Source organism: Tarenaya hassleriana, unplaced genomic scaffold, assembly GCF_000463585.1.
Source record: "Tarenaya hassleriana unplaced genomic scaffold, ASM46358v1 Cleome43, whole genome shotgun sequence".
Classification (NCBI taxonomy): Eukaryota; Viridiplantae; Streptophyta; class Magnoliopsida; order Brassicales; family Cleomaceae; genus Tarenaya; species Tarenaya hassleriana.
In genome coordinates this window covers 99,085-117,807 of record NW_010967059.1, presented here as the reverse complement: position 1 = coordinate 117,807, position 18,723 = coordinate 99,085, and the positions used below count along the sequence as shown (strand labels likewise).

Genomic DNA, 18,723 nt, shown 5'->3' with positions numbered 1-18,723 from the left:
AAAAAAAAAAAGAATTGGACAACGGGGCAATTATTTTTCACAATATGTTGCCAACAAGATCGTGTTAAATTTTCACAACATCGAGAGCTCCAGGATTTTCTTAGAAGAATGATGGAAGAATCAAGATCATATCATAGATATATTATATGAGGGTAAACAATAAAGAGAATAAAAATAATTAAAATATTAATTATTTAATAAAATTTGTTTAAAGTAGTACTTATTTTTATAAAACACACCAAATTAAACACAAATGTACAAATTGAAATAATGTTATATTCACAAAATTAACGATAGAAAAAAAAGTCTCTAATAACTGAAATTATAGATAAAAGTATACAAATCATTTGAGTTACACCTTTTTATCAAATTCTAAATACAAACAAATATGATAAATTAAATAGGTATTCTGGATTTATTCATGTTCTGGAAGGTTTTAAAATGTGTAAAATTTTAAAATTCATTAAAACACTGGATGATTTTTATTGCTGATGTGATATAGTTGAACAATGATTTCATATAAATATCTACATTCCAAATTGAAAAGAAAATAAATATTTTAAAAAATCAAACAAGATGGAATTATTTAAAAAAAAATGAGAAGAAAAACAATCCAATTGAAAATAGACATGTATCCTAAATATGGTCACTATTAGGTTGTTTGTATAGTATGAAGTACTTGTATTTCAAGATAGAATTATTTAGTTATTTTGTTGTGCGTAGTCGAAGATTTTGTATTATCCAATTAGTTTAGAAATGTTTTATAGTTATCTAGAGATAAGAAATAGTTAATTATTTGATTTCTAGCATCGGTATAAATTGATTAAACATTTTCAAAAGTATTTAAGTTTTTAATGGACAACTTTCGATATCAGTTTATTAATCAGGTGACTGTACTAATGAATACGATGCCCACAAAGATTAATTAACATTAAAACCAAGTAGTTTTTAAAAAATGTATGTGTTAATGGAAGATATAAATCCGTAAGAAATTTATTTTAACAAAAAAAATGTGTTATAAGCAAATCGTTTTGCAAATGCGGCACTGTGATATTTAAAACTGATATGAGTTTTTGTTTTCTTTTTTCAAATTTGAATTCGATGAAGATAAATGTTTTGTTTTTTTCTCGATTATTGTTTAACTGGAAATCATTTCAACTCAACTATAATCTACAAACAAAGATGTCAATAAAAAAAAAACATGGTCGAAGTTGTGGGTCCCTTAGTCGGCCCAGGATTTGATTGTGGGTCCCAGAAGTACGACGCCGCATCGCTGGTCAAGTTTTTGATGCATGGCATCCTAACTCCATTATGAAGTTATTGAATATAAATATAAATAAACAAATAATCAATCCACAACATTCTAATTTCTAATCCCATTATAAAATCGTTAAATCCAGAGAAATAATATGGAGAAATTGACTTATATCAATTAGAAAATGGACCATTAAATAGAAATAAAACCATATCACTTTAACCTCATGTTGTTGTCAGAAAACTTGAAGCAAAAAAAGAGAACATATTTTTATTTATATTATATATTTCGTTTGTTTGGTTGCGTTTAACCAAACTCTGTCGTACATATTTTTTCTAAAAAAAATTAATATAAATAATTATAAAAAACAATTATGTATTGCACTGTTATATATGTACGTTACAACGCACGCTTGAGCACACATATGACATACACACATATATCTACAATCATAATAAAATCAAATAGCAAAAAAAAAAAGAGAATAGAAGAAAATAACTTTACGAGATACTTCTCTTCGCTTTCATTATTTGGATTTTCATTTTAACTTAATAATCAGTTTTCGTTTTTAGAACTTATGAACAAAAAATATAATTTTATTTATATTGTAAATAATGGTAATATTTAAATTACGGAAACGTGGGAAAATTCAAATGCCTTTATATATTTTACGAAAAATGATGCGCACATGTAATGTAATATAGAGGTGACTGGCCAATGAACATTTGACCTCTTATATATTTTTTTTCCACCACTTTCATTGAAAATAAACTGATAATAAATTAGTGAGAGAAACAAAATCGAGTAGAATATTTAAATATTAAGTATAAGTTATTATGGTGATAGGTTCACTTTATTATAGCAAACCGTATAAGTTTATTTATTGATCTTATAGTAAACAAATTATCTAAAAGTTGAAATAAATTAATAGATACATCGTATTGAATACGAAACTAATATAAAATTATCTAAGAAAATATAAAAAAGGAAATCGACATAATATCTAGGGGTGTCAAAACGAGTCCAGCTCGCGAGCTGGCTCGTGGCTCGCCAGAAAACGAACGATCTGAACCGTAATTTTTTCAACTCGTTAAAAAACGAGCCTAACGAGCCAGAGCTCATTGAACACGTGTTCATTGAGCCTGGCTCGGCGAGCTGGCGAGCTGCTCAACGAGCTGATATTTTTTTAAAAATTAATTTAAATTTATATAAAAAACTCTAATATAATTTTATATTAATTTTTTTCATATTATTTATATGATATTATAAATATACTAATTACTATGATTGTGATAATTGAAAATATTAAATGATATTGATGTTTTATTAAAATTTTATGTATTTATTTAAAGTTATAATTATATTTAAAATAAATATAAATAAAAAATATTATATATCCCTCGTTAGGCTCGTTCAGATCGGAAAACTGGCGAACGATCTGAGCCGAGGTTTTTCTGGCTCGTTAGAAAACGAGCCTAACGAGCTGAGCCCAAAACGATCCGAGCCAAATGAGCCGAGTCCAAAATGATCCGAGCTGGCTTGTTTGACACCCCTAATAATATCTATATACAATAATGACGCCTCGAAAAACGGATATATAGGGGAAAGTAATTTTAAAGCAGGATATTAAATGAACTAATAATAATAATAATTATTGTATGTATGTATGTAGGTATAGACATTCGGAGTTTATGCAAAATTGGTTACGTGAAGGGTAAGTGCTGTCTTTTGTTTTGATTCAATTCAAACTCTTGCTGATTCACATAATTTTTTTTACAGAGAAAATCACATATTTATTTTCTATCTTATAACCAAAACAAGTTGGTGTGTATATGTAATGTAATTTAGAAATCATTATTAAGTATAATTTATGAAGGTGTCAAATTAGTTTTAATTATACCCATTGGAGTGACTATATATATATAATGTATAATTTTGATTATACACGTTTTTTCATAAAAAGATAATACAGATCTCCTTTAAAAAACATTGTATGTATGTATGCACTGTGAGGTTCATAATCGAATAAATTCATCGAATCCATTAAATAAAAGTAGATTAAATTCATTTATTTAAAATTTATAGAGAGAAAAAGTACTCGTTGATTTCATAATCGAATAAAAAATCTACTTACAATTTTACCCTTGTAAATAATGATTTGGTAGCGCCATGCATTGTTTTTTTTGTACTTTGGATCGGTCTTTTTTTTAATAGTTAAATTAAATTCGGATGTTGACTTTGGAAAAGTGGGGTAAAATTTTTTCCAATAAATTAAAAGTATTTTTAATAAATATATTTTCATAAAACAAGATGGATTTATTTTTTAAAATTTAAATAAAAATAAAAATAATCTAATTAAAAATAAACATGTGTCCTAAATATCGACAATATTTCAAAAAGAAAATCATTGATATTGACAATGAAACTATTTAATTATTTTGTTGTGTGTAGTCGATGGATTTTGTACCATCCATTTAGCATAGAAATAATTTACAGTTGTCTATAGATAAAAATTGATTGATCATTTTATTTGATTTCTAACATCCATTTAACAAACATTTAAAAAAATATTTAACTTTTTAATATAATTTGGAGTTGAGATTAAAAAAGTTACTAACATTCCAATAAACATGTTTTTAATACAAAGTTTTCGATATAAATTAACTATGAAATAAGATGCTTCAAAGATTAATTAACATCCTTTATAAAAAAAAGATTAATTAACATTGAAACCAAGTAGTTTACCCTTACAAATAATATTTTGATAGTTTCATCCATTGTTTTGTTAATAACACACCAACAGACAACCTCTATTAAAAACAAAATTACATGAAATTAGCTAACAAAAAATACATGAAATACATATTTACATGCATACATATTTACATGCATATACACACATAAATCAACGTATGTAAATTCATACATATATACGAGTATATACATACAATCATGTGTGAACTGCAGATATATTTTCCATCTTAATATCTGTCTTCGTCAACGTCATTTTCTAAGAAAGAATCTATATTAATGAGATTTGGAACGATTAAAATTGTGGAATTTTTTTTTCAAAACACTCAAAATTTCGGAACCAAACCTTATACCATTTTAATTTGAAAAATCCGTGAAGAATCTATAGAGAAGAAAAAAAGTTTGAAATTTAATATTATGAATTTGATATTATTAACAACAGGTTGAAAAGACGTGAGAGGACAGACGATGGAATGATAGAATTTGCATGAGGCGTAAAAATGATTCGTGTTTTTTTGGGGGTTTTAAATCAACAGGTTTGCTGCTATATCGAATTTGGATTTTCTTTTTAAAATAATAACAATCAACATTAAAGAATATATTAAGAAAATCCCACCAATAACTAATGCCTATATCTGCTCGATATTTTGTAAAATTTTCGAAGAAAAGATAAAAAAAAGGTAAAATATTTTTTAAAAATTAAAAACAGTAGAATGGGCCTACACCTACTCGATAATGACGCCTCGAAATAATAATAATAATAATTATTGTGTATTGGAGTTCGGGTCGCGTGTAGAGTTGCTTGCAGTACTTTTTTTCTCTCTTTTTATTTTTATTAATAATAATAATAATAATTTATATATACACATACATACGCATCGGGGTTGCGTGTCAAAAACTGCATAAAAGCATAATTAAAATATCAATTATTTTTATCCATAACTTGCGTATTTTCAAAATGAAAAAAAAAATGTAAGAATTTATTAAGATATTTTATATCCTCTAATATATTTTTTTTGGTAAAATATCCTCTAATCTTTTGCTCTTATGTCCAGCAATTTTCGATGAGAAAACATGGATTATCAATATGTTTAGCAAAAAGCGGTACCCAATTAATTAATAATTATAATGTTTCAGAACGGAACTTATATATATAGAAGCTCTAATTTGATAATTTAGATTTAACTTTAAATTTAATAATAAAACTTTTAAAAATTCTTACCTATTAATATTAATTTTTTGCCACACGATACTGCGTATTATTATCTACTTACAGAGTTTTACAACTCTTATTCAATCATACGATAGATTCGGATCTAATAATTATACTGAAAACTAATAAAAATAAGGACGGAAAATGCGCAAAGAAAAATAAATATTAGGCGAGAAATGTAATTCTTGAAAAAACAAAGGCAAGAGAGTTGTGTGAAATGAATATTGAACTAATAAATTAATAATAATATAAAGAATCTAGAAAGCTTATGTGGAGTGGAGATAGTGGTCGGACAACGATATTTACACGTAGAGAGGGTCAATATACTAATGCGTGAACGTGTGACTATGGCAAATGCCAGCTCATCATTTGGTCAAAGCCTTCTGGTCAGTCTAGATGCTTTGCTCTCTATCAGCTATCCACAATATGAAAAAGACATATATAAATATATTATGGATTCACTAGCTAACGTTAGTCTTTGGATCTAAAATGCCAAAACAATGGATAAAGGAACTTTTAGCGACCCCACGTGATATATTTCTATTCAAAATCAAATTAGTCTTAATTATTTAACATAATCTGCATAAATTTAATAATAATTAGTTTTATTTTTCTATTGTTAGCGCATCCAATAATAATAGTAGCTTTATTTTCTATTTTTAATACATCCAACCTCTGCAAAGGGTCGTACGTTGTTTCACATATCTTCCGAAAAGTTATTTGTGATATTTTCAAAAAAAAAAAATAAAGAAGTTTTTATTTTGAAAAGCACAATAGAGGAGATGTAGTATTTCAATTCACCCATACATACACAAATTCCTAATTTCGATGCTCCCAAAATATGTTACCGATTCTAGATTTCGAATAAATAGATTATAAATGGCCTTTTACTTTTACAAAAACCAAATGAAATCTACTATGTAATAATGCATATAGACGAATGAAAATAGATGAAAATGAAACCATCATTATGATTATTAACAACAGTGAGAGGACAGCCGATGGCATGAGCAAAAAAGATTCGTTTTTTTTTGGGGAGTTTGGATTTTCTTTTTAAAACAATGGCAATCAACATTAAGGAATATATTAAGAAAATCCCACCAATAACTAATGCCTAAATCTACTCGATATTTTTTAAATTATCTAAAAAAAAGGAAAAATATTTTTTTTTAAATTGAAAACAGTAGAATGGGCCTACACCTACTACGCCTCGAAATAATAATAATAATGGTTATTGTGTGTATATTTGAGTTGGGTCGCGTGTATAATTGGTTGCAGTATTTTTCCTCTATCTGTTTATTTTTAATAATAATAATAATTAAATGCAGTGAAAGTCACCTTTCCCTCCCACTTCCATTTTCGACCCCTTTCGTCTTCCTGATCACTCAGAGAAAATATGCCCAAGCATGGCAACCCCATGCTATTTTCTCCCATCTGCTCTGCCTGCTGGACGGCGACGGGAATGGCAACTTCCCAACCCGCCTTCTGTCAGCCTCTGCCACCGCTTCTGCTTCTGCTTTTCCCATTGCATAACATTTCGTTTTAGTATATATTTTGAGGTCGGGCCTTGTCATTTACCACACAAAACATGAAGAAAAATCTCGCTAACGTCGTGAAAAGAGGTTATTCCTCGAGAGGAAAGAGCTCGCCGACGCCGCCCCTGATCAAGAAACGGCCGGGTAAGGACAGCGAGGAGCATAAGGTGAGTTTGACGTTCTGCACGACCAGCTCGCCAGAGACGCTGCGCCCACCCCAGAAGTCCTCGACCAGTGGTACGAGGACTTCGTAAGGGATGTGGTGATTCCGGGGGAGTCGTCCTACCAGGAGGACGACGGCGACGAAGAGGACGAGGACGACCGTAAACAGGTACATCTTCTCCTTCCTTTTCTTATTTCTGAGTATTTATTTATTTTTTCCTTCTGTTATTATCGTCAGGGTTGATCGACGGCTGAGCGGAAAAACCCACCACCACCTACCTATCTTTATATTTTAGTTATGTTTAATTATGAGTCCGACTTTTTTAAGTTTAAGTTTCTGTAGTTATGAGATCTAATGAATGAAATTTGGATGCTTTGTTAAATATGAAAGTGTTATCATTTTCCGCATGTCGAAAACCAAGAGTAGTTATGGATTTTTTTTATCAATATACTTTTAAAATTTCGAGTTTTTAATTAATTATATGCAATGAATATATGAGTATCACATATTGTGCAATGAATATACCGAAAACAAAGAGAACATAGTGTTAAATCTCACGCTAGAAATTTGGGCACTAACAATGATGGCGGATGATAAGGACGCAAAATGATCATAACTGGACACTTTACTTTTTTAATTTTCTGCACCATATAAAAGATACGATTATGATTAGGTCACTAGTCGTATAATTGTATTCACACTTAGTAGAAATCTGACAGAAGATGAACAGAAACCCTATATTGATGAACCTTAATCATGCCACAATAATGAAACAAAGATTTATTATATAAATTGTGGTTAAATAAATAAGAACATTCAATTTAAATTATTTCTCTCATATCTAATTTACTGTATTTTCCCAACTTTATGAAAAACGGTTTTTATAATGTAAAACAAAGAAAAAACGTTACAATAGAATTTATTAATCCACTAATAATTATATTTATTGCTGAATTTTGCTCTTTTATATATCATGAATGGAGTTTGACTAAAAAATCCAATAACCCAAATCTCCCTCGATTTAGCAAAGTGATTAAATTCTCATGAAATATTATTTTATTGATTAAAAAATATACGTAAAGACATTCTCATGAAATGTTATTTTATTGATTAAAGAAAATACGTAAAGACATGTACAGAAGAAATTTATTTTGTGAATATGTATTTTCTTTGAAACTTATTGATTTACCATATTCATATAATACTATATAGATGAGTTATTCTTTTTTTTCCAAAAATATTTTTGGTAATATTGAAATACAAGATGACTATTAGTGTATTTCACTGTGTCACAAATTATTTATTATTATTATTTATTGAAATTTCTTTCAAAAAGTTTTTTTTATCTGTTTTGATATAATAGATATTGAAAATAATATAAGTTATATATCTGTTAATTTTATATTAATGAATGTAAATTATTTTAATTAATTAATTAAAACATAAACATATTTCTATTGAATCGAATCATCTACAATATTTCATATAGAATCATCTACCGTTTTTTTAATTAATGGGATAATAAATAGGTTTCAATAGAATATTTAGTAAAATAAAAAATTGAAAAACTATTCACTAGTCACAAGCAATATCAGTAACGAAATGTTAGTCATAAGCAATCTTTAACTTTGGTCGAACAAATTAAACAAAAATCCTATGTCCCGCGTTGGGTTTGAAGTAACACAATATTTCATTGAAAAACACACACACAAAAAAAAAAGATTGAAAGAAGTGTTACAGTTATAACCTTATAGTTTTTTTGTATTTATAGTAATCAGTTGAAAATGTCAAAATTGTCGACGATATCCATTTGTTAAAAATGCGATGATGAAAAGCCTTGTCGGCATAACAGTGAAGTGCTTCCCGGAAAACAAGTTTTCCGGCGTTGGATCCTCCATCTCCGGTTCGTTCGACCCCACCACATGCTTCAGTAGCTTCTCTCCTTTTTCTCCAACGAATCAATCGACGACTAACTTCTCTGGTTCGTTGAAGATTCTCAGATCTATATTTGTGAATGGTTGAAAAATATAACATCTCTCCAGATCTAATCCCGTATGCCGCATGGTTGCTTTCCACAACCAGATCTCGCTTCGCTCTTCCATACTATGATTGTACATGTAGATCGATTCGTAGACGACCGATTCCGTAAGTGATATTTGATCGATGGCATCCATAGTGATAAAATGTACAACAAAATTTAGATATATATATATATATATAGATTTTTAGTATGTCTACCTACAACGAATGATCGCATGATCATAAATTCAAATAAAAACATTGTATGTATGTATGCACTGTGAGGTTCATAATCGAATAAATTCATCGAATCCATTAAATAAAAGTAGATTAAATTCATTTATTTAAAATTTATAGAGAGAAAAAGTACTCGTTGATTTCATAATCGAATAAAAAATCTACTTACAATTTTACCCTTGTAAATAATGATTTGGTAGCGCCATGCATTGTTTTTTTTGTACTTTGGATCGGTCTTTTTTTTAATAGTTAAATTAAATTCGGATGTTGACTTTGGAAAAGTGGGGTAAAATTTTTTCCAATAAATTAAAAGTATTTTTAATAAATATATTTTCATAAAACAAGATGGATTTATTTTTTAAAATTTAAATAAAAATAAAAATAATCTAATTAAAAATAAACATGTGTCCTAAATATCGACAATATTTCAAAAAGAAAATCATTGATATTGACAATGAAACTATTTAATTATTTTGTTGTGTGTAGTCGATGGATTTTGTACCATCCATTTAGCATAGAAATAATTTACAGTTGTCTATAGATAAAAATTGATTGATCATTTTATTTGATTTCTAACATCCATTTAACAAACATTTAAAAAAATATTTAACTTTTTAATATAATTTGGAGTTGAGATTAAAAAAGTTACTAACATTCCAATAAACATGTTTTTAATACAAAGTTTTCGATATAAATTAACTATGAAATAAGATGCTTCAAAGATTAATTAACATCCTTTATAAAAAAAAGATTAATTAACATTGAAACCAAGTAGTTTACCCTTACAAATAATATTTTGATAGTTTCATCCATTGTTTTGTTAATAACACACCAACAGACAGCCTCCATTAAAAACAAAATTACATGAAATTAGCTAACAAAAAAATACATGAAATACATATTTACATGCATACATATTTACATGCATATACACACATAAATCAACGTATGTAAATTCATACATATATACGAGTATATACATACAATCATGTGTGAACTGCAGATATATTTTCCATCTTAATATCTGTCTTCGTCAACGTCATTTTCTAAGAAAGAATCTATATTAATGAGATTTGGAACGATTAAAATTGTGGAATTTTTTTTTCAAAACACTCAAAATTTCGGAACCAAACCTTATACCATTTTAATTTGAAAAATCCGTGAAGAATCTATAGAGAAGAAAAAAAGTTTGAAATTTAATATTATGAATTTGATATTATTAACAACAGGTTGAAAAGACGTGAGAGGACAGACGATGGAATGATAGAATTTGCATGAGGCGTAAAAATGATTCGTTTTTTTTATTGGGAGGTTTTAAATCAACAGGTTTGCTGCTATTAGGGGTGTCAAACGAGCCAGCTCGGATCATTTTGGGCTCGACTCATTTGGCTCGGATCGTTTTGGGCTCAGCTCGTTAGGCTCGTTTTCTAACGAGCCAGAAAAACCTCGGCTCAGATCGCTCGCCAATTTTCCGATCTGAACGAGTCGGCTCGTTGAGCCAAGGATATATAATATTTTTTATTTATATTTATTTTAAATATAATTATAAATTTAAATAAATACATAAAAATTTATTAAAACACCTATATCATTTAATATTTTCAATTATCACCATCATAATAATTAGTATATTTATAATATCATATAAATAATATGAAAAAAATTAATATAAAATTATATTAGAGTTTTTTTATATAAATTTAATTTATTTTTAAAAAAAATACCAGCTCGTTGAGCAGCTCGCCAGCTCGCCGAGCCAGAATCATTGAACACGTGTTCAATGAGCTCTGCCTCGTTAGGCTCGCTCGTTTTTTAACGACCTGAAAAAATTACGGCTCAGATCGCTCGTTTTTTGGCGAGCCACGAGCCAGCTCACGAGCCGGGCTCGTTTTGACACCCATAGCTGCTATATCGAATTTGGATTTTCTTTTTAAAATAATAACAATCAACATTAAAGAATATATTAAGAAAATCCCACCAATAACTAATGCCTATATCTGCTCGATATTTTGTAAAATTTTCGAAGGAAAAATAGAAAAGGAAAAATATTTTTAAAAAATGAAAACAGTAGAATGGGCCTACACCTACTCGATAATGACGCCTCGAAATAATAATAATAATAATTATTGTGTGTGTATTGGAGTTCGGGTCGCGTGTGGAATTGGTTTTTCCTCTCTTTTTATTTTTAATAATAATAATTATTATAAACACACACATCGGGGTTGCGTGTCAAACTGCATAAAAGCATATATATATATATATATATCAATTATTTAATAGAATATCATATATTTTTATAAAAGACACCAAAGATTAATTATTTAAGAAAATCATTGGTATTTATTTTGTTGGTGTGCAGTTGATGATTTGGTATATGTGTAGAAATATTTTATTTGATTAATTATTTTATTTGATATTCTAACATCAGTTATTAAATGCAATAAAAGGCACATTTCCCTCCCACTTGCATTTTCGACACATTTCGTCTTCTTGATCACTGAGAGCAAATATTCCCCCACATGACACCCCCATGCTATTTTCTCCCATCTGCTTCGCAATCCGCCACTGCTTCTGCTTTTGCTCTCCGAAAGGTAAGCGCAATGGATTGTATTTCTTTTCGATTTAATATATATTGTGGGTTCGGGGCTTGACATTTCTCACCCGAAATATGAAGAATAACCTCGCACTCACTGAGGCAGAGAAGGACGCCCTACAAGACCAGCTTGCCAGAGACCAGCGATCAGTGATACGGAGATTTCATCAGGATATCGTGATTCCGGCGGAGTCACCCTACGGAATCACGATATCCCTTATGAAATCCTCGTACCACTGGTTGAGGGTTTCGGGGTGGACGCCAACTCTCTGACGAGCTGGTACGACGACGGCGACCACGAGGACGAGGATGACGACGACGAGGTACATTCCCTTCTTCCTTTTGAGTATTTTTTTTTTTTATTTTTGGCTTCTGTTATCGTCAGGGTTGATCGACGCAGGAGCGGAAGGCTGGAATGTCAACGCCTTAAAGCTACGTAAGGCTCCATTTGTGTCTTTCTTTTCCAGTCTCACGGCAATGTGTCCCTGAGGAATCCTGTACTACCGAGTTTGATGGTGCTCTCCCACTTGTAAAGCACTGAAAGTTTGTGAGAAGCTTGCATGTCAAACGTCATGATTAGTAACTATGCCACAATCACCTTTTTGGTAATTGGTAATGGGTTTCGTGAAACAGGTCTAACGTCAACCAAAAAATGGCTGAGCTCGGCAGACAGGCGAAAGAGCTCAAGCACAAGTTTTTCTCATTACATAAAATAGCACTAATAGATTTTATAAACTTATTTTTTTATTCCAAAAATAAATAAAATATCCAAGATATCTCTTGAATGTTTTTATATAGAAACAATATTTATGAAGAATAACAATTACAAGTAGTTTCAGTAATAAATGATTTATAAATAACATAGTTTATCTTCAATAGGGAACTGATATTAATCTTCACATACAAAATCTATTAGGAATTTTTATCTAGAATTGTTTTAATTTTACAAAATTACAAAACATATCACTCAGAATTTTTGAATTTAAATGAAGTTCTAAAAATGAATCTGTGAGAAATATTTATAGAGATTCTTTTTCTTTCGCAAAGATATTCAATGCCTGTGAAAATAGAAAATCAAATAGAAAAATTATAAAAAATAAAAATAATTACAAAAACAAAATTCTCGATAATTAAACGAATTTATTTATATATAATTTCTATATATATCATTTATTTAAATGTTTGTTTTTATTGTTATTATCAAAAACTAAAAAAGCATTTCATAACCAGATTTAAAACAAATAAATATTGATTTCACCACATAATAGATGTACGAAAAATACTGTTGTTGAAAAGATTGTTGATGACATTTGTAATATTACCAAAGTAAACTTTAATTATAAATTGTATTTATTATATATCATCTTCATTGTATTAATTTTCTAATATAAATTAAAAAAATATAGAAATAATATTGATGCATATCGAATACATATATCTGAATAATCACAGATATTTCATTTTTAAAATTTATATCCATATATTCTCAATTTTATGTATTTCCTGTGTTTTTAAGATTTGTTGAAAATTATTGAATTAATGATTTAACAAGTTTATTTAATAAAATATATTTAAATTAGTTAATATAAAATATCATCATCATGTATGTATAAAAAATCAAATTTAGAGTTGTGTGTTGTAACGATTCAAATCCGGTATTTCGAGTTGGATGAATTGTCACTTCGATTTTAAAGAGAATATAGATTTTTTCACATCAAACAATATTTTACAACTCAACAAAACAGAAATCTAAAATATAAAATTCATAAGAAAATAAAATTTTCCAAATCTTCATTCTAATCCTATACCAGTCGGTCCGACGCTCAAATTTCAGAAAATCACTCTAAATGCACGATTTGTATGGATAATTCACCAAAACTCATATAATCTCATATAGAACACGAATCAAGCATCAATTTTGCACGAAAACACCCAAAAATCCAAATACCATGTGAAAAGACTTCCGAATTAAACTCGAATTAACTCACCTCGGATTAACCTCGTGCGTTAGTGATGGATAGGAATCTTGGTGGAGTTCCTCTTGGTCTTAGAAGCAAGAAAGAACGTGAAATTCTTCGGATTTGTGAGAGAGATGTTTGAGTCTGAGGTTAAAGAGGAAATGGGGGATGCATGGGTTAAGTAGAGTTGGATTTGGGAAGGTCTGGATGGAAATTTGGACCCATGGCTTGAAAAATCACGCCCTAGTCTCTATGGTCGACAAACCGAGTTTTTGGTCAAAAAATGGCGAATGTAAGTCACTTTCATTCGGATCCGGACAAGAAATCGTGACTTTCGTCGTTGTCCAATACTTAGACTGGTCGGTCTAGATATAGACCAGTCGGTCCGAACCATTGTGACTTATTTGGTTATGCCAATAGCCTGGATCGATCGAATATGCCTTATGGACTAGTCGATCCAGACTTTTTTTTTTTAATTTTGAAAATTTGGGTTGTCATAACAAATGTTTCATATTAGGGTAAAACTCCTAAAAATTCTCCAACTTGCAAAAATATATACAAATAAACCTTCAACTTGGAAAACTATCATTCAATCCCTGAACTTGTAACTTGTCACTGAATTAAAGTTCGAGGATTTATTCACTGACAAGTTACAAGTTCGAGGTTTGAATGACAGTTTTTCAAGTTGAAGGTTTATTTGTATATATTTTTGCAAGTTGGAGGTTTTTTAGGGGTTTTACCCTTCATATTATAGATGCATAACTAATCATCAAAACAAACTATAACTATAACATTTAAAATATTGTTTTTATTATTATGTTATAATTGATTTCTTTAGAAAAAGATCACCAATATAAAATTCAACGATACACATATTCTTTCACGGTTTAACTTCTTTATACAAATAATATAATGATTAAATAATTTAATTTTTCTAATATATTTTTTCTATATTAAACAAAAATATGACATTTTTTATAAACATTTATATCAATAAATTTATAAAAAAATATATTTAATATAAAAAAATAATGCGCCGGTCTTTTCCTAGTTTTAATAAATAATAAAATTCAAACGTGTAGTACTTAAGTTTTTTTATGTATTATTTTATTTAAGTAAGATTAATTTAAATAGTACAACTGATGCGAGACATTATCAAAAATACTCTTATTTTGCTATTTGTACTTCAAGACCTACCTTTGTGACTATGTGACCAAAATATAGTGTGGTCACATATTGATCTCATTGTTTATAACGTTAAATTTATGATGTTTTAATCAAATGATTAATAAGATATACAAGGTATGAATATAATGAATTAGTGCGATCACCATAAATTTAACGTTATAATCGATAAAATCAAAATGTGACCACACTATATTTCGGTCACATGGTTACAAGGGTAGGTCTTGAAATAGAAATAGTAAATTAAGGGTATTTTTGATATAATGCCAACTGATGCAATAACGATAAATAATCTGCTTCGTACAGGATGACGATACAAAAACATTTGAGAAAAGCAATTAATTCCACTATGTAATTAGGAAAATTAATTAAATGATAAATCCAAATACATACTAGATTAAATCCGAATCAGAAAATATCTCAAGAAAATTGAATACATGATTTACATTAAAGTAAACAAAATCTTCCACATAAAACATTTTTTTTTTTGGTATTTGGACTTATTGAGTCATCTAATGGTTTGAATTGATCGACCATTCGGTTCGGGCTACAAAAATGGGAACGGCTCGCACCTTCTGACCTCACTCGTCTCGTTATGTACCCGTGAAAATGTCTACATGGACCAATTAATACGGCCCTTATAGGTGGAAAACTAACCCGTCATAGTTTTTTTTCCTAACAATCCGGTCGAGTTTATGATACTTGGAATGAAGTTTACACGTCAATTTGTATAAAAACAAGTATTTTAATTAAGTATCCCAACGAGGCAAAACTTATCTTTTGCCCATCTACGATATATCACCTGTAACCAAGATTTTATTCCATTGACATGCAACCAATTAGCGGGAAAATAAAATTAAAATTAAATCATGCCATATGTCGTGATTAGAGTTACACACATAGATATTAGATACAAAACTCAATCTCCAACACGGATATTAAAAAAAATGAAACATTTGGTCAATTTCCAATATTATATGTGAGACAACCCACGCCCGAAGATGACTCTCGGATTAATAACCCAACTCAACCCATTTTTAGTCATTTTTATTTAATCGGTTTGATGGGTTGTAATGTTGAGGAAGACGAAGGAACGAACATCAAGCCAAGACTCGAAGAGCCAAACTCGGCATTCTCATGACGGTAACTCTCGGTAACTTTAGCTGCAAGAAACTAGAAGACAAGAGTATGATTCACGTAATGGTCAAAAGGAGAATTAAGGAGCAATTAGCTGAAGTGAACGTTGGCACATAAAGGAATGAATCATGGAAATCAACATGAGAATGGAACCTTTCCATTCTCCTAACACGTACTTAACATATTTGTATGTACAAATCTTTACTTTCCTTTTACTCTATTTTCTTCTCTCTCAATATAGGTGTCAATCTCCATTGTATAGACATCAACGTAGAATAAACAATTCAAGTATTCTTTTCTGGTTTCTTGTCTGCATTGATCTTCTTCAAGCCTCCAGCTGATTTTTGTTTCTAATCATTTCCCATTGAGGATTTCACATGGTATCAGAGCCTGGTTGGCTAAGAATACCGAAATCTCTTCAAATAGATCTATCTTAAACCCCCAAACCAGATTCCTTTCATCTTTTCGCCTCAAGCAATGGAGAACGTTGTCGCGAAGCTTATCCCTGTCACCTTAATGGGAGAGAACTACTTTTATTGGTCGAAAGCAGCTAAGGCCGTCCTTAAAAGCCTTGGCCTTTGGGATCATATCACCAAAACGCAAACCACAGACTCGGACGAGAATCAAGCGGCATTTGCTGAAACCGACGCTGATCAGACTGCAAACGCTGAGACTATTGCACGTCAAGTTGCCGAGAACAGCAAGTGGGTTCAAGAGGACAACCTTGCCTTGGCAATTCTCCAAAGCTCCTTGGACTCCAATATCCTCAAGTCGTTCATAGCACCGGAAACGACAAAGGAGCTGTGGGAAACATTACAAAATGTGTACGGTAATGTGACTAACTTATGTCGCATATTTGAACTTAAGAAAAGGATGTTTACCTTGCAGCAGAACGGTAAGTCGTTCAACGTCATCCACGGAGAATTTAGTGCATTGTGGACTGAATTGGAAGAGTTATGCCCACCTACGGTGAATCTCAAAGCTTTCAAGGATAGGTTGGAGGAAGATAAAGTATTCTCTATTCTTCTCACCTTGGATGGATCGTACAATGACTTGATCTACCACATACTCCGCCAAGACCGTTTGCCCAAATATGACGAGGTATGCATGATGTTAAAAAGAGAAGAAGCTGGACGTAACCTGTTTGCAGGGCCTAGCGAGATGGCACACTTCCGCAGAGGTCCAGGTCCGTATTCTCCAAGTCACTCGAACCGTCGTGAGCGAAGCCGTGATTCTGATCGTGCTCGTGAACGTGATGGAGACCGACGAGGGCTGATGTGCGATCACTACAAACGATCCGATCATGTGCGTGACAAGTGTTGGGTTCTTCACCCGCATCTCAAGCCGACTATGTACCGTGATGCTCCACACAACCGAGGACAAGCAATGACGGCAACAAACACAATGAGTTTCACCTCGGATGAAATCCAAGGATTTAAACAACTCCTCCTTGCCATGAAAGACAAGGAGTCCGGTAACATCTCTTCCTGCACTAAATTACTTCGAAACTCACTTATTATTGACTCAGGTGCAACAAGTCATATGATCAGTGATTCGGAACTATTACGTAATATTAAGCGTTTAAAAGGATTAGTATCAGTAGCTAATGGAAAGCATGTACCCATTCTTGGCCAAGGTGATTTATGTGTGTTCGATAAAACTGTTCCGGCCTATCATGTTCCAGATTTTAAAACCAATTTACTTTCAATTCCAGCACTTACTCAACAAATAGATTGTTCGGTTATTTTCGATTCTAACAAGGTTGTCTTTCAGGATACTAAAACCGGAACTACTCTTGGAAAAGGCTTCAAAAGGGACAACCTATATCTTCTTGAAGAGCCTAGTTTTTCTTCCGAATTTGCTTTCTCTTCAATATGGCATGCAAGACTTGGACATCCCCATCACAAAGTGCTAAAGATGCTTGTTCCTAATTCAAGTTTCGATAACACTTTTTGTGAGGCTTGTGTTTTAGGCAAACATTGTCATAGTGTTTTTCCAAATTCTACTACTACGTACGAACATTGCTTTGATTTGGTCCATTCGGATGTTTTGACATCTCCCGTATTTTCTCGGGATCAAAATAAGTATTTTGTTTCGTTTATTGATGAAAAATTCAATTACACATGGATTTATCTTCTTCCGAAAAAAAGTGGTGTATTTGATGTGTTTAAACATTTCTTTGCCTATGTCTCTAACCATTTTGAGTGCAAGGTCAAGACATTAAGAATGGATAGCGAAGGAGAATATATGAGTAAACAATTTTCAGATTTCTTGGCCTCCAATAGTGTCGTTCATCAAAGATCATGCCCATATACGTCTCAACAAAGCGGTGTAGCCGAATGCAAAAACCGACATTTGATCGAAGTGACTAGAACACTTCTTCTACACCGAAATGCGCCTAAGTCTTATTGGGGAGATACTGTCACACTTGCATGCTACATCATTAATCGATTACCGGCGAAAGTGTTGAGCGATAAATCTCCATTCGAGGTATTGCACAAATCTTAAGATTCGATTTCACACTTGCGAGTTTTTGGATGTGTGTGCTACCCTTTGATTGCAGATGGCTCACGGACCAAGTTAGATCCGAAAAGTACGAAATGCATTTTTCTTGGCTACCCATCGACCCAAAAAGGGTATGTGTTATCATCCTACTAGCCGACATTTATATATTTCA

General features: G+C 30.8%; 1 protein-coding gene and 2 long non-coding RNA genes across 4 annotated transcripts; all 3 read left to right on the top strand.

Annotated features, from left to right (window-relative positions):
- Positions 1-6,514: 6,514 nt before the first annotated feature.
- LOC104825217 lies at positions 6,515-7,363 on the top strand. The gene is made up of 2 exons (XR_773556.2): positions 6,515-7,085; positions 7,155-7,363. It is a non-coding gene; the product is annotated as an uncharacterized LOC104825217 (long non-coding RNA).
- Positions 7,364-11,558: 4,195 nt separating this feature from the next.
- On the top strand, positions 11,559-12,557 carry LOC104825216. 2 transcript variants are annotated; one of them, XR_773555.2, is made up of 3 exons: positions 11,559-11,764; positions 11,848-12,089; positions 12,167-12,557. It is a non-coding gene; the product is annotated as an uncharacterized LOC104825216 (long non-coding RNA). The 2 variants fall into 2 exon arrangements; XR_773554.2 differs by having other exon boundaries at positions 11,563-11,764; positions 11,848-12,557.
- A 3,966-nt stretch (positions 12,558-16,523) lies between these two features.
- On the top strand, positions 16,524-18,022 carry LOC104825269. Its single transcript, XM_010557569.1, has 2 exons — positions 16,524-17,520; positions 17,820-18,022. Exons 1-2 carry the CDS (start codon positions 16,524-16,526, stop codon positions 17,825-17,827), a joined length of 1,005 nt encoding a protein of 334 aa, XP_010555871.1. The 3' UTR covers positions 17,828-18,022.
- Positions 18,023-18,723: the final 701 nt, after the last annotated feature.

Excerpts from the sequence above, each read along its gene's own strand:
- LOC104825269 (XM_010557569.1), top strand. The coding sequence starts at position 16,524 with ATGGAGAACGTTGTCGCGAAGCTTATCCCTGTCACCTTAATGGGAGAG.